Below are 26,771 nucleotides of genomic sequence, written 5' to 3'. Positions count from 1 at the left end.
AGAAGGAAAGATTGAGACAGAATATAGATCCCTTGCGAGGGACGTCCTTTCCCACTTTCTTCTTAACTTTCTGGGTTTACTCTAAGTTTTACTTCATCATTCACTGGATGAGATTAAAAATGTCCCCATTCAGGCATACTAAATACCTTGGTCATAAATTTTTATTTCTCTTGACAAGTGTAAAATGTCATAAACGCTATTAAAACTTCAATTTAAACCTCTGGTTAAATACGACATAACTTAAAATGTTACAAAAGCTACAATTTCCACTTTGGATACTAAGAGACTGCGATTAGAAACTGTTTTATTATACTCAGAAACCTAAATTAAACATCAGATGTACTTTATTAAAATTTAGGTCGCACTTAATAACGATCTTCAAACATAAGAGCTGCTATAATTTAGAAATGGCTTTTCTGTTATCACTTACCATGTAAAATGAAAGAAAGTCATGCTGCAGCACAGAATTTAAGTAAATTAAAGTAATAACTTTGTGTTAACATATGCTGATGCATATAAGGGATATTGATGATGGAAGCTGAATAATCTTTTGTTCCGAACCTCTTTTAATACAACAAATGATCTTCAGGTAATTTAAACTAAAAGTCAGAAGGACAGATTAAATGATTTCCAAATGATCCTTCCAGCACAGTTCCATTCTTATTAATAAAACCTAGTTTTGTTTTATTTCACAGTTTTCATTCTAGGAAATGTAAAGTAAAATAAAAAAGCTAGCATTTCTCTTTTGGATTATGCTAAGCAAATATAGCCTTCCGTGAATTTACTTAAGAATATCTAAGATCCATTTCACATATTACTTTTCTTGATGAATGACGGTATGGATATTAATAGAGGTTTGAGTATCCCCTTCTCTGATTAATATTCCACTCTGTAAATATTCATATGTAGGAAGCAATTTTTTTTCCTTATTCATCCAGGCAAATGTATTTTTGTGCTCTCCCAAGCTTACCCCTACCATACCAGTACCTGCTGCACCGCTACCCGCCCAGTGCGCATGCTCTCTCTCTTCCCTTCCCTGTCTCTGTCTTTCTCTTTCTCCGCCCCCTCCTCCTTGAATCTCTTTCTCTGTTACTCTGGATATGTTTCCCGCTGTATCCCTCTTTTGCTTTTCTTTCTGTGTGTTTCTCTCTCTCCATTTCTGCCCCTGAATGCTGTCTCTACCAGTCTCTTACATATCCCTCCCCACTCTGTGACTCCACTCTTACTGGTTTAGAAACCCAGGATAGTTCCCCTAAAATCATACTTCACCTGCTTCTCTTTTTAAAAATCAACCACATTGGGCTTGCATTCCCAAAAGGTGTTTGGGGCTCTGGGAGATGAGCAGGGGTCTATGAACTCCAGTTCACCACAATGTATACTAGGCTTCTCAAACTTGAATTTGCATGTGAATCATATGAACCACCTTAAAATATTGTTTAAATACAGGGTCTGATTCAGGTGGTCAGGAGGGGGGCCCAACATTCAGCATCTCTAACTTGCTACCAGGTGATGCCAATGCTGCTGATCCGTGGAGCATATTTTGAGTAGAAGCTTCCAGCTGCTGCCTGTAGTAGACCCAATCCTTCCCACATCTGAGTTTGCCTCCCCACAGGTTACCGTCTGTGTGGGTCTCTTCTCTCTTATCCATATCATGCCTAGTTGCTGCAGCACCTAGATTTCCATTGGTTTTTACATCTTATTTTAATTAAGCTTTTCTAAAAATATATTTCATCAACCACAGATGAAAGCCTAAGGTTGTAATGAAAAATATTACTATGTTATAATTTTCTTTGATTTCTCATCAAATTTGCTTCATTAAATATAAATCTATTGGATTATGATAATAGCTTTACATATAATATACAGATTACTGGCAAAGTACAGGAATGCAAATAATTCTACTTTACAGAATACTTATTTTGTGTATTTTTCCCCCCTATCCAGAAAGAAAAAGAGAAAGTAAAGATGGTTAGGTCCTGTTTTGCATATGTAAAGTTTCTCAAGGGAACTTCAGAAAAATCCCTTCAGGTACCATCAATACTAATTGTTTCCTTATCAGTCAGGAAGTTTAAACCCCTTTGTTTTCTATCAGCCAGTCATTACACTCATAAACACAGGTTGATGCTACTCAGAAGGGGTCAGTACACTTAGAGAGCTTGTCCTACACTTACTAGAGCCTAAAAAGAACTCATTTGACTTTTTGTACTAGTGGAAGTCAACTAAATTTCCTGAGTAATGTTATCGCCCAAAAGAGCCAATTAAATATTCCAAAATCTTGAAAGAAAGAAAAACTCCCAGGGAAATAGTACCGAGACTGCATTCTAAGAGCCGTGCCTTCAAATGAGTGTTTGAGATCATGTGACCTGCTTGCCTTTACAAACAAGTTGTGTGGAAATGAGATTGTTCCTTCAAGTGGCATTCTCATACTTTATGATGCTCCTCAGACATGGAATAAAACACTTCCAAGTTACATGTTAGATCACGTCACTTACAATGGGCCAGGAATTGTGCTAGGCACTTGAGTCACAGATGGCTCCAGAGGAGGTGACTCTTGAGCCAATTATAAGAGAGTGACCGGGGGCTTCCCTGGTGGCGCAGTGGTTGAGAGTCCACCTGCCGATGCAGGGGAAACGGGTTCGTGCCCCGGTCCGGGAAGATCCCACAGGCCGTGGAGCGGCTGGGCCCGTGAGCCATGGCCGCTGAGCCTGCACGTCCGGAGCCTGTGCTCTGCAACCGGAGAAGGCCACAGCAGTGAGAGGCCCGCTACCGCAAAAACAAACAAACAAAAACAAAGAGAGTGACCGGTGGAACAGGAAGAGAAGCACATTCCAGGCTGCAGAAACAGAGGAAAGTGCCATTTCTTGGGGCTGTGATGGGCTGCAGCATACTGAACTACTGTCAGCCATTCAAAGCTAACATCACCTAATCCAAATTCTCAATTCCACTTTCACGGTCATAGACTTGACCTTGACTTCACCATCAGCAATGATTGCATCTCTTGGAAAATCTCAGCTTCTACTGACTCACCCTCCGAAGTTAAACAAAGTCTTCAATCTCCAAATCTAATCTTCACTTTTCTCTTCATCTCCATTACTACACTTATTTCAAACTAGCACCATCTCCTGCCTGTAATACTGCAATAGCTTCCTAACTGGCCTCCCCCAATCATTCTGCAATTCATTCTCCCAACGTGCAGTACGCAAGTATCACATGAGTGACATTTTAGACTATAAATAAGATCATGTCACCTCCATCATTGCCTGAAAACTTGCTGTGGTTCTCATTGCACTGAACATACAGTCCAACATCACTAACCAGGTTACAGGATCCTGCATGACCTGGCCCCCATCCATCTCTCTAGCTGTTTCCCTTACTCATATGCCATACTAGCTATCTTTCATTTTCTCAAATATGCCCAAGTCTATCATTTCTCATGGCCTTTTACATGTACTATTCTTTTTGCCTGAAACACCTTTTCTTTTACTTTGTGTCTTGGTAATATCCACGGGTATTTCTGCTCTCAGCTTAACCCCAATCCTTCCTGGCACTTGGCACAATTTTAAGGATAAAGTTATTTGTATGGTTAGTTACTTATTTTCTGTCATCACAACCCCCTCTTCCCACTATTTTGTAATCTCTATGAAGGCAGAAACCATTTTCTTTTTTGTTCACCACTGAATAGCTAAAACTAAGCAAAAGGCCTGGAAAGAGTTACTTAGGGAAAAATATCAATTTTTTGGATAAACTATATTTCGTTATTCTTCATATTTTTATTTAATGCCTGACTTTTTAAAAACAACATTTTTAATGCCCACATTGTGTAACTAAGAAAAGAACTTTTATGCCTTCAAAACATTCAATGGGGCTTTATTCTAATCTGACAAAAAAGCTTGAATTGATAATTAATGAAAGGTTTAAGTTAATTTATATTGTATTAATTAAAATTAACTATACTAAGAATGTTTAGGTATGTTTTATTAAACTTGTCATTGAAGCAAAAATTTTTAAATAAATACAAATGATTCTCAAGTTAGTCTCTGTATGTGGGAAAGATGTCTAGCATTTAAATCACAAGTAAATTAGGAGGATTAAAAGGAAGGGTGATATGATGATAAGATTTAAGAGATAACCATGGTTATTAATTTTTAAAGGGAATATTGTTGATATGAGGAGACACTGCCAAGAATTTCCCATAAATAACTAAATACTGAATTGATTTCCTGGAAGCCTCAAGGGACTTTATATCTAAGCATCAAATAGTGTTGGAATAATCATATTAGTACTTTTCAGAGTGTGTGGACACCATCTACTTTTTGAGAAAATAAAAGGAGTGGCTCATGAGACTGGTAATGGAATACATAACCTTTAACCCCAAGATTACTGGATTGAATCTGGTCCAGGACGGTGTATGTAGTAATATCCAGCAGATGGAACCTGTTTTGTAACATCCAATCTAGAGAGCTAAACTCTTCCATTTAGTCTTTATGACATAGCTATGTGTTCCAACATAGCCAATGCCTTTTTTTTTTTTAACCAACCAAGAAAAGACTGAATATTAATTGAATAGTAAATAGTTTTCCCTAGAAAACATATAATGATCTTAGGATATCTAGAAGGATATCCACCCAACTTTCAACAGTGGTTAACTCTGGGCAAATGAGATTACAAGAACATATATTTTAAAAGAGCAAGTATGTTCTATAATGCACGTGTTTAGAAATAACATACAATAAGTTATTTTAAAATGATCTCCATAAGCTTACTAATCATATTCCTTAACCTGAGTTTGGGAGCAAAGGAATGAAAATGTATGACATGTCCCCACTCTAAGATCTTTCTACAAATTTGCTAAAGATTAATAAATGACAGTTGTGTGAGCCAAAGAAAAAACAATAAAAGTTTGCCTAAGAAATCAACTGCACACATATCTACAGCCCATAATTGGTTTAACTAAGAGCAGTTTTAAGATAGAATGTCACCTGTTGGTTATTTATGAATAAGTAGTACATTCTCTGACACAGCCACCTCCTTTAACACCCACGTTCAAAAGGTCAGCAGACTTCGTCCTTTTCTACTAAAATACCCATTGAAACTTAAACTTTCTCTTTATGCCCATCGTCACTGTCATCTCTCACATGAGTTATGGAATATGGGTTTGTGCTTTTATATTTCATACTAAATACTCTTTGGACAGATAAAACCAAAAAAAAAAGAAGAAAGAATTTTTATGTTATTTCAAAGAAAATGAGAATTGTCTCCTCTCTTAATGTAGTATAGAAAGGATACTGCTCTTACTTTTCTCAACAAATACAGAATTCACACTATATTTACTTGAAGACATAATATTTCTATCCTCAATTTATGACACAATTTAAACCCAATATTTGGATGCAGCAAGTGATCTGATGGACCACGGAGATTACACGATTTTTCCCCCTGGTTTTCTGATTTTTATTTCTCAGTTACTAAAGATGATAAAATAACTACAAATCCAACTTAAAAATCCCCAAATAATTGTTATTTAAAGACAGCTATAGGTGGAATGTTTGTGCCACCCCCCAAAAAAATTTGTATGTTGAAATCTTTATCCCCAGTGTGATGGTATTTGGAGGTAATTAGGGTGGAATGAGTTCACTGGGGTGCAGCCCCTGTGATGGAATTAGAGCCTTTATACAGGGATAGAGACCAGAGCTTTCTCTTCACCATGTGAGGAAACCAGGAAGAGAACTCTCACCAGAACCTGACCATGCTGGTACCCTGGCCTCTGACTTCCAAGCTTCTAGAACTATGAGAAATAAAAGTCTGTTGTGTAAGCCACCCAGTACGTGGTATTCTTGTTAAGGCGGCCTGAACTAAGACTGGCAACAGGGCTTCCCTGGTGGCACAGTGGTTGAGAGTCCGCCTGCCGATGCAGGGGACACGGGTTCGTGCCCCGGTCCGGGAAGATCCCACATGCCGCGGAGCGGCTGGGCCCATGAGCCATGGCCGCTAAGCCTGTGCATCCGGAGCCTGTGCTCCGCAATGGGAGAGGCCACAACAGTGAGAGGCCCGCGTACCGCAAAAAAAAAAAGACTGTCAACAACAAAAGACTATATTCTAACTGGTGGTAAAAACTCAAGTCTTTAGTAAATATAATCATGTCACAGAACTTAGCAATATTGCTTCTTTACTTAAGTGAAAAAACATGTGAATTCAAAACGAAAATTTTAATGTTATACCAACTGTAAAAGTTACAAAAATGAAATTTTTCATTTGACCCTAAGACAAAAATGATTTAAGTCAATACTATTTGCATGCCTTGCATTAACAACGAGAATCTAAAGATAAGGGTAAATTTCTCATACCAGGAATTTCAACTCAATATGGAATTTAATATACTTAACATGCTCTGTACTTAACCAGAAATTAATTTAAGAAAATTTACTTACTGAAACATTTAATTTAAATTTTAGTATATTAACACACATATCTTCAAATTCAAAATGAAGTCAGTCCATTTCTGAAATAAAAAGCATCCAGATCCCCTTTGTATAAATAATCCTAGTGTCTGGCCATAATACAGGGAAAGAGAAGAAGGCAGTGAAACCAACAGCACCGACAATTAGATTTATGATTTATAATTATGTGCCAGTCACTGTGCTACACACTTTATATGCATTATTTCATTTACTCATGAATCAATTTTGCAACAAAAAGTCACTGCATTTTAGGATATAAGTGTGCAACAAAGAAGAAAGATATTTTAAAATCATTAAACTAAATGAATCTTTAACATTCTTCATTTGAACACTGAAAACAAAAATAATATATATATAAATGTTTTAGAATCTTATCAAATCATGGAAAATGGCAAAGTTTTTTTAAAAGATAAAGCAGATTAGAGGAAACAAATATTTTCAAAGATGCAATATAGAGCCTTTGGGAAGAATAAGAATAAGAAAATATGCATATCAATTTCAAAGATAAAAAGTCTTTCAAGGAACAATATATGTGTGTGCAGACATATAAAGGTCAACTTGATTGTGTGCACAATCAATCAATCGATTGATATTTTATAATATAATGGCATATTCTATTTTCACCTGCTCATCGGTACCATTTTACTGCCAGGAGTCATCCTTTCATCTTCAATGCTTCAGATTTTAGAAATACATTCTACTATACCAACACCTGGCTCCTTAGCATACACGTCAGTACACTTTCTCATTTTATCCAAAGGCGGAAAATCAGATAATTCGAGTTCTAAATCACTTTATAAGGAGAATTGTTTAATAACAATGAAAGATCATAGTGTATTGAAAGTAGTGGGAAAATATTACTTCAAAATATAAACATTTTACCTCAAAGTAATTACTATTAAAAAGCACCCCGGTTAATAAAATCTGGGAAGATTAATCTCTGATTAATTGTACAAAATTATTTTTTTCTGGAAAGATAGTTCTGTGTTTTGCTGCTAAGACAGTCAGCAGATGTCTGCCTAGTCTGAAGGGAATTTCTCTTCCTCAGGAGAAAACAGCTTACATGGGAAACAAATAGCCGTATGCTGACTATGTACTACTTAGCAGATGACGTAGAGAGACATGTTCTGTAATCGAAAGCATGAGGGTCAAGGTTCAAATTAATTTTCCTTAAAATTCAATGCAATTACCCAAGATCGAGTTACTTATTAAATATAAGTTGTGTTGAAGAACTGTGCTATCAATTTGTGCCAGGCATAAAATAAAGTTCTAAATTTACTAACTGGTAATGTTGAATATGGAAGAACAGACTCGTAAAATATTTTTCTAAACATTTAGTAGACTCTCAAATAGAGCTAATATGAAACAAAAAAACACTACTTGCAATACCATTTTAGAAAGCTGGGTTTGAAACTGAGTTAAACAGTGAATTTTCATAAGTCTTAGAAACAGCAACATATTCTAAATTTACAAGTTAAAGTCCTCATCAAGATATATCATTCTTGGCTTGCAAAGAAAAACAATAATTAAAAAAACAAATTAAAAAAAATGCATCTGTGATTAAAAATTGGTTTCCTTTACAGAGATAAGCTTCCAAAAATTCAAGGTGGAAACTTTAGGTGTAAGGACTACCATATATTTCTTAGCATTCCAATTCTTAGGCTTTATAATTGTGTGAGATAAACTTAATTGCATCAAAACTGAGTTTTCAAGAACAAGAATACAATTTTTACTACATGGCAAAGATCAGCACCTAAAGATCGGTCAGTGCTTTTCACTGGGTCCAACCTGGTTATAATTGCGATTTAAATGAAAACAAAAATAAATAATCCTAAAGATAACCAATAAATGCAATCCTTTTGGTACATTATTTAAATTTGAATAAATATTAAAAACACAAAAGAGAAGAATATTTTCATTTCTATACAAAAATAAAAGTTTTAAATGATGTTCCATAACATTTTTTTCTCCACTGTTTGAGAGATTGACAACTGTTAGGAACCAAGAAATCCAGTTGTTGTTACAGCTGTAAAACTTGGTTTAAAGGCAAATAAAACACAGATAAATGTTTTTAAAAGCATTACCAACAACTGTGCTGTGAAACCAGTGTTGCCTCAAGACACTTTTGTTAATGCTATTACTTTGGGCTATAGCGTCACTAAGAAATTAGATGAAATCTTTGTCTTCCTGTGTCTGAGCCTTTGGGAAGAATAAGAATAGCTCTTACTGAACTTCTGGTACCTAAACTAAGAAAATATGCAAAAAAATAGTAAAATTCTCCAGGAAATAATAAAACCAAGCTATAATAGTACTTTATAGATTTAACCTACAGCAAATATGACCCATGTTTCCCTGCCCTCCTTCCCCTCCTGTATTTATGTAACATACAAAAGGCTAGTTTTGATTTTAGGATGCAAACATATTTTAAAATGGTGAATGAGCAGTAACCATTGGCTAAAATAAATAACTGAAATACATGTGAACTAAATTACTATATATCTATTTGTAGTGCACTGAACCATGAATTTTTTTAGACACAAAAACCCATTTTAACTGCAGAGTACTTAATTTTTCCCATATAACTTATGTGACCAAATAACACAATTTCTTTAAATTAAAACATGCTTTTAATTTTTACAATTTATATAAAAATTATTGGAAGCAAACACTACTTGAACTTTTCTCATGTTTTCAAATAATTATTATCACTAATAAGGTGATCCTGGGCTTCCCTGGTGGCGCAGTGGTTGAGAGTCCACCTGCCGATGCAGGGGACACGGGTTTGTGCCCCGGTCCGGGAAGATACCCCATGCCGCGGAGCGGCTGGGCCCGTGAACCATGGCCGCTGGGCCTGCGCGTCCGGAGCCTGTGCTCCGCAACGGGAGAGGCCACAACAGTGAGAGGCCCAAGTACCGCAAAAAAAAAAAAAAAAAAAAAAAAAAAAAGGTGATTCTTATTATCAAACTACCCTTATTAACAGCAAACTATATTTGATAAATATATAATATCTATATACTTCTCCCTTCCCAAGTATATGAATTGTTACTGAATATGATCTTAAAGTATTTTCTAGAGTAGTTTGATTAAATTTTATTCAGTAAATTATGATATCCTTTTTTCTCTGGAGCTTGACAACATTTTGGAATGTGTCAGGAATATCCCACTAAAATTTGTGAACTATGCATTAAGGGACTATGTATTTGAATATTTTACTGGTAAAAGTTATATAGTGCTCTTATGTCTGGTTTCAATTTCATGATCGTATATTTGTTGACTGAGACTGCAAGAGCTTTTCCCATAATGGACTCTCAAGGTAATGGAACGTCTAAGTTAGAAACAGAACTTAACTGGAAACTAATGGTGTCTTTTAAAATAACTGCACAAAAGCCAGATTAAAACAGACAGGTCTCTAAATCCCAATGCATTAAGGATATCTTGATCATCTGAGGTAAAACTAGAGGTGTTTTGAAAAGGAAGATCTAGAGGGTAAGCATTTAGACTCTCTACTCAAGTCTATAAACTTTTTTAAAAATTCTGACAATGATAAGAATACAAGGAGAGTAGAAAATAATACAGAAGCATGAGATGATCTTTGATATTTCTGTCGGTACACATTTCTTATAAAGAATTCTAATTCCAGAGAATAAACAATCACTGTTTTTCCCTCCTCATCCTCAGTTTCTTACATACCCCACACAGGAGTTGGCCTAGGTTATCTACATCATCTTTCTTGATTCTCTAAATTTGTTCTCAAATGTTAACTCACATTTATCTTCACAGAAAATAATAATTCTTAAGTATAACGGTGCCAAGCATTAGAAAGGTGTTAATATCGTAACTTTGAAAGATGACTTTGTCAAAACATATATATGTGTCTTATAAATAAGTTGAAACTTTAAAATTATTTTGCTTGTGCTACATTTAAAGTTGAGCTGAAAAAACAAAAAAGAAAAAGAAAAATATCTTTCTGCTGTGATTATAGCTTTTATACATCTCACTGATTTAGCTCTAGAACCTTCACTGAGAATCAAGGCAATAAGAGAAAGTACAGTAAGTTAATTATCAGTTAACTGTGAATAGAGAAATATAAACTTGGGTTTCAAGTAAATGTTTTAAAAATGTGAATGCCTAATTCTGACAGAGGTTTAAATGGTTACTTTAATTTTTTATTCTATCTAATTAAATTTTATGCTCGTATCAGATATCTTTGGCCTTCTGTCTCAAGGTAAGTATTACGTGGCTCTGTGAGTGTGTTCAAATCATCTAAATTCTCTGGAGATGATTTCACATTAATAATATGATTGAGTTGGAATAATCTACCTTTAAATTCCTTTCTATGTCTATAATGTCATAATTATCTGCGGTTCTTTATATTCATGTTCTAGTTGAATGCAGGAGACAATGTTAGAGATTATGAAAACTGAGTATATAACTAAAATTTTGAACATACATTGTAGTAAAATATCAATCACCTTGGAAAACATTATATATAAATATAGACATAGTTATATATACAGTTTCATATATAATTATAGACAGCTAAATTTAAAGTGATATTAAAATTTAAAGTGAATTAGATCTAAATTTCATTTGTGTCTCCAATCCCTATACAATTCTCAATTTCTGTCACATATACATATACACAGCAGGATTCTTTCAAAGGAATGGAATTTTCTGGCCACCTCTTGAATGTTTATTGAAAATAAGCCTAATTCTAATTCAAATACAATACACATCTAGACTCTATATATAACAACTTAATCATTAGTCAACTAAATCCTTATTGAGGTAATTCCAAATGAGCAGCCTTTGGTATTTGTGTAAATAAACTGAACCATCAACTCCCTGAGGATTCCATCCATGTGTTTTCCTCCAAGGGTGCACTACAGTGTAGCCAAGATAATACAGTATGAGGCATATACATACATTTCTTTGGATATAGCTTTACCGAAAGTGTATTTCTGAGAATTAGAAACAGTTTAAAACTACACCCTACACTACCAGGTGAAAGTATTTCTCCAAATGAAGACAAATGAAAAATACCCTACACTATTATATTTCCATAAACATCCTCATTTTCTATATATTTAAAAGGAACAAAGGAGGCGAATACATCCATTTCAGTGAGCATGTTCAACAGAAAAACAGCTCCAAAAAGTAAAACAAAGCACAAGAAACTCTGCTCCATACTCTGTAATAACCTAAATGGGAAAAGAATTTGAAAAAGAATAGATATACGTATACGCATAATTGAATTGCTTTGCTGTACACCTGAAAGTAACACAACATTGTAAATCAACTCTAGTCCAATATAAAATAAAATTTTTTTAACTAAAAAAATTTTTTTAAAAAGTAAAACAGTTCAACAACTATGCGTAAATCCCAATTTAGCTTGAATAACCAGCTAAGATGAGAAATATAGAAAATTCAAACAAATAGTAGATGATATTCATATACAAATCTAGAGATTTTCCTCAGGTAAAGCCTGTGATATAGGTTTAAACTTTTATTACTGTGATCAAGTGAAATGATCCCATGTGGCCATCTCTCCAAACACAGAAAGCCCATTTTACTTACTGGCTACCTCCAGCGATGCATTGTGACTCACAGCCTCTCCGAGGTAATTCCTTGCTACACAGACATAGACCCCTTCATCAGGCCTACTTTTTCGTCCATGCACTATACGTAAGAAAAATAAAGATCCACTTGGCAGCAACATTCGGTGTGAGCGAGGGTCATCTTTGTCTGTCTCCACTCTCTCCCCACCTTTGTACCATTCAATGGTGGGTGTGGGGCGGCCTTCAGCTTTGCAGTTCAAAGTTGCAGGTTCTCCTTTTGAGACAATTAGGTCGGAAGGGTGTTCAACAATGCGAGGTGGAAAATCTTCCTGACGAAGACGGGAGCCTGCATAAGAATTGACAAAATATCTTCATTTCATCACTTGAAAACAATTAAAAGTCTTATTTCAAAAGCATAGGCGTTAGCACTACTATCTAAACACTGCATAATAATGACCTACTCTTCCTCACCTCCTTACTAACTAATCCTTCTGGTGTCCACCTTGACTATACCTTCTAATTCCTGAATCCTTTTGACCCACCACTTAGAAAGTGCTCTTGCTAAAACTTTGTACAAATCCTGTCTGCTCTCCAAATCCCTTGTCCACAAATCCTTTCAGAACCCATTACCCTGTCTGTTTGTACCATGTACGTGCCTGTTTTTGCAGAGGAATGTGTTAGAGAATTGTCGACTATTACAAATAATGGCATGGCTTCCTGGAATCTCATTTTTAATGAAACATCAATCAACACTTTAGCAAAACATATGCTATATAATAATAAACATTTATGTTAAAATATATATGATGGAACTGTTCTTTATATTTTTCTAAATAATAAATATATATGTGTATATATGTGTGTGTATATATATATATATATATATTTACTTTCCCGGAGTTTTTATTAATAAATTAAGTTCATTTGTCTCCAATAATTCTGTTACTATTTTAGTAGACTTCAAAGATGAAATGTTAAATAATGGAGTTTAAATAATTAAATATAACATTCAATGAAAAAGGATACTAGGTGAGAGCCTACATTCTCGACCTTATATATTACTTAATAAGTGAAGGCCTGAGTGTATGTGTCATTTAAATATTTTCTGTCTGTACCTTATTTTTTTCAATGAGATTATAATCTCTAAAAGAGGGATCAAGCTTCCTACCTTACTGTTGCCATGGATAGATTTCATATGTAAAAATCTTAGCGATTTCTCAACTTCAACAACCAAACCTTAAACCTTGTTCTCATCCAGTGTTCCGATCTCAATAAACAATGAAAAGTAGAAACCAGTCTCGCTTGACACCCCTCTTTCTGTCCTCTAACCCTCCCCCAAGTTTCTTAAATCAATCTACTCATCTCACTCTCTACAGCCAGCTACCATCCCAGATCAAAGTACTATAGATTCCCACCAGGATTTAGGAAAGCAATTAAATAGCATCACTTCAATGCAGCCAAATAATGGCTCTGAAATACAAATACAATCTGGGTCCTCCCCTACTTCAGTGGCTCTTAAAGTAAACTCATCGCTCTTAAAATCTTTAACAAAACTTACAAGAGACAGTGTGTTCATTCCCCTATCTAGATCTCAGGATGCTTCCTGTTCCACTCCTTTCTCTGCTTTCTTCACCCCAGTCTTCTGTTAGTTCCACAAATATATTAAGCTTCTTCCTACCACAGGCCTATGCCTGCCACAGCGTCTGGGATCAAAAGGATCTTACCCTGGTTTACACCCATTCTTCTTTCAAATCTCTACCTTCCCTGATCTTTACCACAAAACTTAAATGCTTCTTTTTAGCAAGGGTATGAAACTACCTATGGTAAAATAATCAGAATTATATTTTAAATTTATTTGTTTGATGCTTTGAACACTGTCTGTCTTTCCCATCACTCTGTAAGATCTGTGGGTCTGATTTTGCTCATGGTTGCTTCCCTTATCCCTGGCAGAGTGCTGAACACACTACAGATACTCAACAAATTAGTGTTGAGTAAATAAAAAAATAAACAAAGTGCTAACAGCAAAACCCTATTTGAGTGGAATGATCTGAAGCTTAATAATCATGCACTGTACAAAGAGACTTTAAAAGATTTTATTTTTAAATTGTAACCATATAGGCGTACTGTTTAACCTTTACTAGACTGTAAGCTCTGCATGGGGTTTATTTACATCTCTAATTTGTAACTGCTGCAGTTACTATTTCTTAATGAATGATGAAACTAAAAGATCTATTATTTGCTTATGTCTACCATGAAGCAAAAAAATTATAATCTGAAATATTGAGTAATAGTTTTATAATCTGAAATATTGAGAAATAGCTTTAGTTCAGTGCATGGTATACAGCATACTATAAGTCCGTTAAATGAAACCAGGCTCTAAAAGAGGAGGAACTAAGCCAGCTACATGGGGAAAAAATTACTTGGAAACTCGTGGTCTTTAGCAAAGGCTATACTGAAGGCAAATGAAATTTAAATTGAATTTAAGATTACTCAACCACAAGTGCTGTATAGTTCAGAAAATAAAGCATTGTAATATATTACTGGCCCTTATTTTGGCTGTAATTATGAAAGATGGATGCTAATGAAGATCAACTGCTGAGGTAATATATATTTAATTTAAGCCAATTTTATTTATATTCTGTAAGTCTATTTCAGATAGGAAACGGGGATGTACAGGTTGCTATAAGAATACAAAGAGTGGGCACTTAACACTGCACAAGAAAGGCATACCGACACATGAAACTTGAGGTAGGTCTTGAAAAATGAGTCAGGAAGAAAAGAAAGGAAAGGATTTCACTCAGAGGCACAGCTACAAAAGCATGTGGTACACTGTGCGACCTGTAGGTAGGTTAGTACAGCCTCAGTATAAGGCAGGTGTCAGGTGGGCTTTGTACATCAAGCCAAAGTTCTGGAACCTAAATGAAGGCAACAAGAACATTCAAATATTTTAAGCAAGGGACTGCATGCTTAAGTTTGGTTTTAAAGAGCTCACTCTTTTGTTTGTTTGTTTGTTTGTTTGTTTGTTTGCGGTATGTGGGCCTCTCACTGTTGTGGCCTCTCCCGTTGCGGAGCACAGGCTCCGGATGTGCAGGCTCCGGACGCGCAGGCTCAGGGCCCATGGCTCACGGGCCCAACCGCTCCGCGGCATGTGGGATCTTCCCGGACCGGGGCACGAACCCGTGTCCCCTGCATCGGCAGGCGGACTCTCAACCACTGCGCCACCAGGGAAGCCCAAGAGCTCACTATTGATGGTATGAAACTAGACTGCAGCAGCTAAGCTAGGAAGGGATTAGTTAGGACACTTTTACACTCTTTAAACAATAAATTCTGAAAGCTTGAACTTGGATCTTGACAGACAGACAGGAAGATAAAAGGAAGAATCTAGAGATATTTAGTTACAGTATCAACAGGACCTACTCACTGGCAATGTGGGAGAAGGTGGAAATGAAAAATGCACAAGATGGAAGAGAAGCAGAGGATAGAGAGATTCTGAGTTTCTGATCTGAGCAATGGGTGAAGGGCAGTCCCAATGAAGGTCAAGAATAAAAGAGTGGGATGTGGTGAGAGGAAGAAGGACAGAGATGATTTATTCAGCATGAGATGTGGAGAGTTTGGGATACTTCCAGAATATCCAAATAAGGACGACAAGTTGCCTATTAAATATCCAAGTTTGACCTCAGGAAAAAAATCTCAGTTGGATCCATATATGAAAATCAAGTTGGAGACTGAAACACTGGGAAAGAATAAAACTGCCTAGGGAGCGTGTATAGAGGAAGTAACGGCCAATTAAAGAACCTGGAGATCACCCAGGCTCCACGAAAGTGCAGTGGAGCTCAAGACTCTCTCCATCCCTAACCTACAGCCACGTATAGCTGGACCACAGCCAATATGACTTTTGGGAGTGGAGAGCTCAGGTCCAAGTTTTCACCATGATGTTTGTACAGCAGCATTCAGTAAAAGACTTTCAGCAATAAAAATGCTCTCTATTCTATTAAAGGCTAAATTTTCAAAATGCTCTGTGAAATATTCTTTTCTCAGATTGTTTACTCAAAAAAAGATCTGGGTTCTCAGGGTCTTTTAATCTTGCTAATGTACATTATGTGCTCTAGAAGAAAAGTATAATATGCAGCAATTTCTTAAACTTATTTGGCCACTGAACTCTATATTTTTCTTTTTATGGGACATACCACTGAACTTTGCTTCTGAGGAACACACTTCAAAAGAAAATACACTCTGTTAGCATATAATAATCTGAAGAGAATGAACAGGGTTAGCAAAAAAAAAAAAAAAAAGAGTTACTTGGCTGTAGAGCCAAAATTTTGGAAATCACAACAAAAAACATAGAAATGCCACATTTCTCATAACGTACAACCTTCAAGAAAGGAACTTTCCAATTCCCGAGTGATATTTATCACAAGTCATCAGTTAACCTCAATAATAACAATTATAAATTGCACTCATCATCTCTATTAAAAACTATAATAAATTATTCTTTATTATCATGTCTAAACAGGAAGAAAAGGAATGGAAAAGAAAACAAATATTAATTATCCACCATCTCCTTTGTCACAACAGCATCTTCATGAGATGGGTGTTGTTATCTGGTACCCATATGGGGGAACTAAGCACTGGTGCTTGGCTGGAAGGTGGCAGTGCTGGGATCCAACCCTAGTCAAATTCAAAATCCTTGCTCTTTCCCACTATTCCATAAATATTGCTAGGATTAATTAGTTAAAATCCATTCTTGTTTCCAACACTGGAAGTTGTTAATTTTGATTACTTTTATTTAAAATGTAGATAATGAAAACAGTAAGAAGCAGTCAAACCTGATAACATCTAATGTTCTTTTCCCATGCAATCAGAGAATATCTAACTGTAAATCATATGGTTTCATAGTCAGTTAACTCAGTAAAGACTTTCATGATGAACGAATGAGAACATAAAGCATTCCTTGTGAGCTTATCTAAATATGAGCTTGCATTTCTGAGTAGCTCTCCTATTTTATCAGGTTTCAATATTTGAGAACCTCAGTTTCTACACAGTTTGCATAATTAAAATTAAATATCACTGATCCCCATTTTTTTTTCCACCAGCATGCTTTGAGGGAAAAACGTCACCCAACTTCTATCAATAACTGTGATTCACTTTCTCAAAGGAGGACCTTGAGGGAGTTACACCAAGAATAATTAGGGAAGAACATACTATATAAATCTTAGAGGTTGTGTCCATCTCCACTCTGTCACAACACCTCGCTTTATATAATATTCTTGACTCGCTATTCATAAAATGCCTTCTTTCTTCAATCATAAATTCTGAGTCCTATAAATCACCCAATAACCACCATTATAGTTATGCTAATTTGGGTATTTTTTATATAATAAGATAAAAGGTTTATATTACACTTGGCAAAACCAAATTCAAGGTTTCAACTATATTCTGCATAAGAAACTAAAAAGTTACAAAGAAGAGAGGGTAAAAGGAAAGGGGCTGATGGAGTGAGGCTTTAACAAGGAACTAGGATGATAACGTCAGCTGAATCCTGACAAGGCAAGGCAAGAATCCTGGTAGGACCTTGGGAATATAACGCAATTGACTTCGGGAAAGGCCAGCATCAGGGAAAAGGGCAGGGCAGGATTCCTTCAACAACTGCCCGGTTGGAAGATAAAATATAAACATGAGTGACTGAAATATCTAAATATTTACACAACCACAGCTGGAAAAAGATACACACGTAAGTGCTAAGTATTTCAAGGAAATATATCAAAGTCACATGAGATTTATTATGAGGAAACCAAACTCCTAGTTGGATGTAAACTGTTCCCCCCTTTAAGACATTGCATTTACAGAAACATAAGCAAGTAACCGTTTAAGAGACTGATTTGTTAATATTTTGCTGAGGTATGCAAACATACAAATATATAATTTTATTCTTTTTTCAAATGTATGATTTTATTCTTCTTTTCTAGTATAGCAGTAATACGTGTCTCAGGGTTTTGTTTGTTTAGGTTTTCAAGTCTGTTTCTTCTTAGCAGATTGAGCAAAGCAGTGTTTATTTTATTAACAAAGTTTTGTTTTGATCCAAATTTCTTTTTCCTATCCCGTGGTAGGTAAAATGGAAAACCTAAATGATTAAAATATCCATTCGTATCATGTATCATATTAAAACATCTGCAGCACAAGAATGCCTGTAACATTGCTAAAAGCACAAGAGAAACAAGTTCAGTGAGTAGTTGACATATGCACAATGAATATTAATAGACAATTTGGTGACATTTGCCCAAAGGGGGGTGTGGAGAATATACATTTGCCTTGACAGCACACCTATATTTGTAAAAGAATACTTACATTCTTAAAAGAGCCTTGCCTCTTAACCTTTTTTATTTAAGCTCCATTTACATCTTAAGGAGCAAAAGGCCTCCAATTATTAACATAAATCCTATCATGGGCTCCAATCCTGTAATTTTCCTGTCAGAATTTCATCCTACAAGGAGATATTTGTTAAAAATAAGAAGACAGCACCCATTAATTACTCACTGTGCAGAGAGTAGACTTAAATATCCTCTACTGAGTTATACACATTTCCCAAATACTCATGCTTACTGTAACTATAAAAACAGAGCACACTCTACAGAAAAACTCGGTAATTTCACCTGAAATTTATATAGAGTAAAGGAATACAAGATGCATTAAAATAATTATATGATTAATGGATCAGGCCATTTTCCTTAGGTACTTTGTTCCTTCCTAATTCCCCTTGATTATAATCCCACCTAACAAATTGGGGAGAGGGATTATTTTCTAGTCAAAATTTAGAATAATCCCAATAATTAACTGAGTGCCACTGGTACTGTCTGTTATGATCTTCAATGATTACTAAAATAGACCAAAATGAAATTCTAGGAATGAATCCCTGGTATTTTTGTAATATTTCTACAGAATCTAATATCATATGGTAGTGTCCCCAGAGATGTGAGAAAGACTGACAGTCGCATAAGTTAAATTTTTGAAACAATATTGCTTGCCCTTCCCCCTATTTTTAATAATATGATCATGGAATACAAATATTGCAGAAGCTACATGGCATTAACTGCAAGAACTGCCTCAGCTGACTCAAATCAGCCAGGATTTCACTATAAGCTATAACTAAAGGGACTGGAGGGTTGAGTTGTTCAGTTGAGTTCATGCTTCCTATCTGCCCTTTAGTAAAATTTCCAATTAACATGCAAATAAGAGAATTTTATTTTCAATAAAATGCCAAACAAAATATTTGCATATCTTAAAGTCCAAATTCTCTCACTCTCTTACCCATTAGTTTACCTATATATCATGCCTACATTGCATTAAGACTTGTGCTAAGCATTGGCAACGCAAAGAAAAATGAAATAAAATTCCTAACCTTAACAGCCAGAAGTTCAACAAAAGAGACAGAAATATTAATAAGGATAATACTGAAAAATAAGAGCCATACAAGGAGAGGTAGGAGGAGGAGAAACTAGATTCCAGAAGAAGGAACTGCATTGGCAAGAAAGCATTATTTGTGGGGAAATTTTATTAAATCTAGAGAATGGATTCAGTTTGAATGGGTTTAAATCTAGGCTCTGCTACTTGTTAGCTGTGTGAACTTGGATAAATTGCTTCACCTCTCTGAAAGTTTCTTCCTCTGTAAATGAATATAAAAATAATACCTATACTTTAGAGGCTAGCATAATCCCTGAAGCACAAAATAATATTGCATTAACTCATGGGTTAGAACCATTAAGTAGTATTTTGGAAATTGGAATAAAGACCGTTGTTTGATTTTATGATTCTCTTCTTCTGGGATTACATTAGGACTCTTGTTAATTTATAAAGAAATCAATTACATTTTTTCCTAAATCTGTAAGAACAGTTGCAGACTAAGCCAGTTTCTAGTTTTAGTTGAGAAGTCAAACCAAAATAATTTCTCATTTACACAGTTCTTGGCAAGATCTGGCACAATTCCAGCAAAACAGTTTTCAAAAGAGGATAAAAAAATAAAACAAAACTAGAGCACTTAGCACAGCCAACTGATTGTTTTACTAAGAATTATCAGATGTTGACGCTAAGGTCATCTATAATGAAGCATCTCTGTTCCGTGTGAAAAATATTCCATATAGATATATTGATTAAATATATTACTTTCAGAACTTTAAAAGACACAGTAATGCTTTTAAAATAATACAGATTATGGTTGAAAGGGCCAAGATGGTGAAGTAGAAAGACCCTGAGATCATCTCCTTCCAAGAACACACCAAAATTGCAACCCTTTACAGGGCAACTATCTATGAGAGTGACCTGAAAACTAGCAGAAAAGATCTTCTATAACTAAAGATATAAAGAAGGAACCAAAATGAGACAGATAAGATGCACAGAGACATAGTACAGTCAAGACCCACACCCCCAGGGAGGTGACCCACAAACAGGAGGAGAATCACAACTGCTGAGGTTTTCTCCAAAAAGCGAGACGTTTAGGCCCCCATTGGGCTCTCTAACCCAGGGGCCCTGCCTGGAAGAAGAGCTCGCAGAACACTTGGTTTTGAAGGCCAAAGGGGTTTAGATACGGGAGAGTCAGAGGGCTATAGAAAACAGACTCCTCTGTGAAAGGGCATGCAAAAAATTCACACCCTCTGAGTCCCAGCCCAGAGGCAATAATCTGAAAGGAACCTGGGTCAGATCCACTTGCTGATCTTAGAAAAACCTCCCAGAGAGGCAGGAGGCAACTGGGACTCCCCTGAGGACATAAATGCTGGCAGTAGCCATCTTGGGGAGCTCGTTATACCATGAAGACACTGGTGTAGGCAAGCACCATTTTGGAGTCCTCCCTCTGGCCTATTAGCGCTAAAGGCTTACCTGGCCACCAGGGGGGGCGGCCCAGCACCAGTCACCACACAAAGCAGGGCTTGGCAGTCAACCAGACCACAAGCCCACCCCGCCTACCAGCGCACCCACAGCAGTTAGCCCTGCCACAACAGAGGGGCCCAGGTAGCCCACACAGGGGACACCCCAAGAGCATACAGCTCTGGTGAACAGAGGGGAGCATGCTGCTGGGCCCCATAGGATGTCTCCTATGTAAGGACACTTCTCCGAGACTGGGAAACATAACCAACCTACCTAACTACATAAATATAAACACAGAGAATTAGGCAAAATAAGGAGGCAGAGGAATATGTGCCAAATGAAGGAACAAGACAGAATCCCAGAAGACCTAAGGAAAGTGGAGATAACCAGTCTACCCAATAAAGAGTTCAAGGTAATGATCATAAAGATGTTCAATAAACTGAGTGAATAGTCATATTGTTCTTCTTTTCCTTTTCATTACAAATATAAAAAATCCTATGGGTAGCGAGAATACAGATACAGTTGGTAATTGTGTAGCATAACATTTCAAGTCAACTCTCTATAGATATACTAAGACTATCAAAATTCACAAATAATTCTTTATTTATTAATGCTCATACTGATGAACCAAGATATTTAGGTCTGAACATAGAATCGCTTATTTCAGCTTTTAGGACTGTTTTTTATAGGCAAAGCGTTTTGGACAATATTTTGAACTGTGAAAACAGTATATGGGTCGTCCTGTGAATATTTTTTATTGCTATAGAAATATAGTTCATCCTAATATTGGATTTTCAACATATTGGAACAAATTATGTGGCATTCCAATCAATGTTAATTTATACTTCATTTCTTTGGATATAATACAGAAACAGCAAATGGTTATAAATTTTAGCTAACTACTTCAGTACACAGAACATGAGAAGACTTTCCTTATTGAAATAGCAACACAAAAACACTCTTATAACTGTATAAAATAAACCTGGCTTACTAATCTTCCTCTGTCCTGAATTCAGATTTCTAGGGGAAAACCTTTATTCTGAAAATAATCTTATTTTTGTGCTTAAAAATATGTTTTTAAATCATAAATTAAAAGTACATAAAAACAAATATGGATAAAATACAATTCCTTAACTGTACAGAAGTTTTTAAAAAATGATTATGTAAAGTAATATTTATCAATTCTTTCCCTAAAGAGTTACATTAGATTTTCATAGAATCTGTATAGATATAATTTACTTAGTCAATAACCTTTAATCAATTAAAGTATTAAAATAAAACTTTCAACTTTATTTCTTGAATTAGTCATGCTTGAGCCATATTTAGAGAACTCCTGAATCTAGGTTAAGTTATTAATGTCTGCAAGATAGAGTATGGAATTGCAATTCTAAAATTAATGGTCTAAAGAGTCTAAAGACAATTACTCTTTTGGAAAACAAAACACTTAAAACAACTTTTAAAAGATTACTGAGAAATCTCTATAGGAATGCAGTCAACTTCACTCATTTTAAAACACAGTCAATACTTCTGACATGAACAAGAATTTCTAAACAAACTCTTTTACAATTAGCAAACTTTCATCTTTACCTCTCCATAACTTCCCCATTTCTCTCTCATTATATCTCAAATTTAGTTCTTACAGATTCTAAAAGGCACCCTAATAAAAAAATGCTGAGAGGCAGATTCTAATCCTTTGACATATGAGATATGGGGATTTAAAAGCTATCCTATATGTTAACTTAAAATCGACTCTGTAATCTTTATTTTCTAAAGAGATAAGTAAATACTTCATCAATCCACAACAAAGTTCTGTGTAGTTGATCTAACAGAGAAAAATCCATGTACATAAATTATTACCATATGTAAATTTTGATGCAAAATGATAAAATTCCAAAAAATTCTTCTGAGGATTTTTTTCTTTTTTGCACTCTGACTTGAGATTTGTAACTCTCTCTCTCTCTCCCTCTCTCTCTCTCTCTCTCTCTCTCTCTCCTTCTTTTGCAGGTACGTTTGGAATTTTTTTTTCTTGTGGAATGGAGGTCTGTTGTCACTTTTTCCTGAGGGCTTTTTATTTTGTAATTGCAATAATATGTCCATATGAATTTATCATTTTGTATGTTAATGTAACTTTAAAAAGGAAATATAATACTTTTAATCATTATTTTGATGGTGGTTTAATTTTGAGGGGAAAGCGCTATAAAATCAGTTTTGATTAGAAAGCATTTATAATATTGAAATACTTCTTCTTAGTTACTAAATAAAAAATAACTGAAATACTTCTACATCTCCAGTGCCTACAATAGCATCTAGCACTCAGCAGGTATTCAACAGAATTTGTTGAATGAATAATCAGATAATGGGAAAAAAATGATGGGTGCCCTCACACGTATTTATAAATAGTTTAGAACATGGTATAGACACACATCAATGCTTGAAGGCAGTCAGTGCCCACCCTCCCACCCCCTCCCACCCCCCAACCCCCACCCCTGCGTTCAAGAGAAAGTAATGGAAATCTTTACTTCTGCTTCTGGGAAGCAAACATCCACAGGAAAGGAGCCCTGAAGCAATGGCCTCCCTGAAAGGATTTGGAGATACACTGGTCCATTTGAAGTAGGGAGCTTTCTTTAAAATTAATTCCAAGACCTTTGGAACCTGTACACAGTATCATGTGCAGCACAAATACAAAGATTAACACAAGTGTAAGTTGCACAATTCTAGCACAAGAGATAGACTGAGAGAAAGAGAGACAGAAGGAGAAAGAGACCAAGAAAAAAGATGTAAAAGGAATATTAATGTCAATTTCTTAGGCACTGTTGAAAATTCTCTCTAATTTTCTCTAGTTTTTAAGTATTCCATGATGTTCTGGTATTATTTTCATAATAAAATATTTTATTTTAGAAGTGTGAAAGCCAACAAAATGTTTTGGAAAATATGGAGAAAATAAAATTCAACTTTTGCTAACTCTTTAGCATTCATTTATTCACTCAACAAATATGTACTAAGTACTCACACTACACCAGGTCTTTGCTAGATGCAGGTAACACAAGAGTGCAAACAAAGAAACAAACAAAAACAGTAGTACCTGTCTTTCTCTCTCTCTCTCTCTCTGTTACTAAAAATGCAAAGTTAATGTGAACGACACACAGCTAACACTGTGTGCAGTTAAACAATGCATATGCACTTATATACCTTTTAGCCAACATTACACTTTTTTGTGAATACACAAAAGCAATCACTGAACAAATGAAAGAGTTGTATATGCAAAGCTGTGTGCAACATAGTTAGAATTAGTGGAAGCAAATGTACTCCATGCAAGATAGAATGAGCAGAAGCAAATGTCTTCAACCAAAAATAAACCTTCCTGGAAAGGTTGAAAGTCTGTATGAGATTTAAATGAAAAGAGGCCACAAACCCTGAGGCGCAGAGCTGCTTGGTCCTGCCCTGTGTCATCACTAGGAGTTCAAAGACTGGATATGGATTTAAACCTATTAACAGGTATCAATCGCCTCTTCTCTTTAGGAAACAAATAGACCTAATTATTTTACTTCTCTTCGATACATTACAAGGTAATTCCTAGTCTGTCACTCAGGGAAAGTCTTTTTTTTTTTTATCTTAAATAAATTTTCTCTTCACATTTGACTATTTTTGAGCAATTCTGAGACCTTCTATTAATAATAAATTAAGACCCAATTACATTATCAAAATATATTTACATTTTTCCTACTCAGCCTGTTAATAACTAGTAAAATATTTCAATATAATAGGTATTTCTCTAGCTTTCTGCTAGCACTGAAACAAGAACTGAGATGGAGAGGGATGAAAGTTGTTTTTGTTTGTTTACTTGGCTGATTTTTTGTTTTATTCATTTTAGAACTGTATTTATTTGTAACTATATTTATATAATGTATTATATTATATATTATTTATTTATAGAATATGGTCTTTTGAAAAAGTAAGGGTACTTTTCTTTTGAAATAAGTATTTTGTTTACTACAAGTATGTATAAAATTGCATCTAATGTTTTCAGAGACAAATATAGGCGCATCAAAATAAAGCCTTCCAAAATATCAGGTACAGGCATTCCAAACTGGAGTAGTAATGACCCACTCAGTAGGTAACCTTTAAAAAAAATTTTTTTAATATGAAACATTAAATGAAAGCAATGAGCCTCAATATGTGATCCATCTTTATTTGTTTTAGAGGTTTCTCTAATTTCTAAGTATTCTTTATTTTATTTTTCTGCTTTAGAAAAACTTGGGATGAGGTTAAAAGTGTAGATAAGTGGTTCCTGACCTATTCAGTCATGCCTTTTGGGTGTGACGACTTCTAAGTGGTACTTTACACAATGTGATTTTAATGAAATCTAAAGTTTGAGAACCACTGAACTAGAAGCTGAGCCTATGATGATATATATTTCTCATATTATTGAGTGTTCTGAAATTATACCATTTTTACAATATTTCAATGACTATTAATGTTAATACTAGCAAATAGTTATACAGTGCTTACTATGAATTCCACACTTTTCTAAGTGTTTCAAATACATTAACTCATTTAATTATCACACAGACACACAAAAACTGCAATGTTATTATTAATCCCATTTTATAGATGAGAAATTGAAGCATAACAATGTTAAGTAATTCACCTGAGGTCACACTGCTAATATATGAGAGATCTGAGTCATGGTCTCAGGTAATTTGGCTCCAGAGTTTACATTTATAATAGCTATTCTCCACTTAACTATTAGCAGAACCTTAATACAACATTTAGTGTAATCATGTATTAAAAAATCTAAAATATATATGACTAATGTATACTTGCAAGAATACGCTCTTCAAAGAGAATATTTTACTCATATACTTGTGCATTACGAAATCACTGAGTCAAGAAATGGAAAGAAAATGGCAAATATTGTTCCAGGGGTAGGAAGTATAACAACATAGCTTGAGCTGTTGTCTCAACTTTACTCAAGTTAAAAATTAACCTATAGTATAAACAAGCCTCTCAAAACCGACAGCCAAAAAGTTATGCTTCCTTTTATATATTACTTTTATAAATAAAAAATATACAAAAACTGATACAAATTAAAATAAATAATAAAAAATGCATTGCAGAAAATGTAGAAAGTATGGAGTAAAGTAAATAATAAAATACTTACTTATAATTCCATACACCTACAGAAAAAAACAAGGCTATTATTTTAATACCCTTCCTTCCAATATTATTCTATTCATTTTTACATGATATATCCTAAAATCAATTTTTTCTTACAGTAAACATTTTGCCCTTTCACTAGGAACTCATGAAAAACATATTTTTATGTTTTTTTATGTATAAAAACCATAAAACTTTAAATGTATAAATAATATATCTCATTGATGTGCTACAATTAACTGAACTTCCTTATAGGAAGTTTATTACCAAATTTTTAGGATTATCAAAATCTAAAGTTTAACATAATTGTGTATACACCTTCATTCATGTATTAAATTATTTCCTTAATATACCATCTTAGTTATGGAATTTGGGGACCAATGCGTTTTTAAAAGTTTAACTGTTGATGCATATCTTCAAAAATACATTTTTAAAGGTATTTTTTAAAAAATTTCAATAATTCCAAAAATACTTAACACCTTGTTAAAAAATGCTAAATTCCAACTTTTTTAACTGTAACCTACAGTTGTCTGGTACTTTGATTATAATACTGCCTTTCTAAAATGTTACTTTAAAATTCTCTATAATCCTTTAATATACGGAAATGAAAATTAAGTATGAATATACTATTAAGTATATGATTTTTCTTTAATGCTATATTCCTAGTTACATCACTTTAAAAATATGCTTATTTGTGCCTTCAATTTGGTTCACACTGTTCAGAACCTTCCTGCAAAATACT

General features: G+C 34.8%; 1 protein-coding gene across 1 annotated transcript in view; it reads right to left on the bottom strand.

Annotated features, from left to right (window-relative positions):
• Positions 1–26,771, bottom strand: part of ROBO1 (roundabout guidance receptor 1) — a 406,812-nt gene that overhangs the window by 314,629 nt on the left and 65,412 nt on the right. The window contains exon 2 of the mRNA XM_073804384.1: positions 12,036–12,362. Coding sequence (XP_073660485.1) covers positions 12,036–12,362 — 327 coding nt within the window. The remainder of the gene's footprint in view (positions 1–12,035; positions 12,363–26,771) is intronic.

The sequence above is a fragment of the Tursiops truncatus genome, chromosome 4, assembly GCF_011762595.2.
Source record: "Tursiops truncatus isolate mTurTru1 chromosome 4, mTurTru1.mat.Y, whole genome shotgun sequence".
NCBI classification, from domain to species: Eukaryota; Metazoa; Chordata; class Mammalia; order Artiodactyla; family Delphinidae; genus Tursiops; species Tursiops truncatus.
Note: the sequence above shows the minus strand (reverse complement) of the source record. Positions and strands in the feature narration are given on the sequence as shown.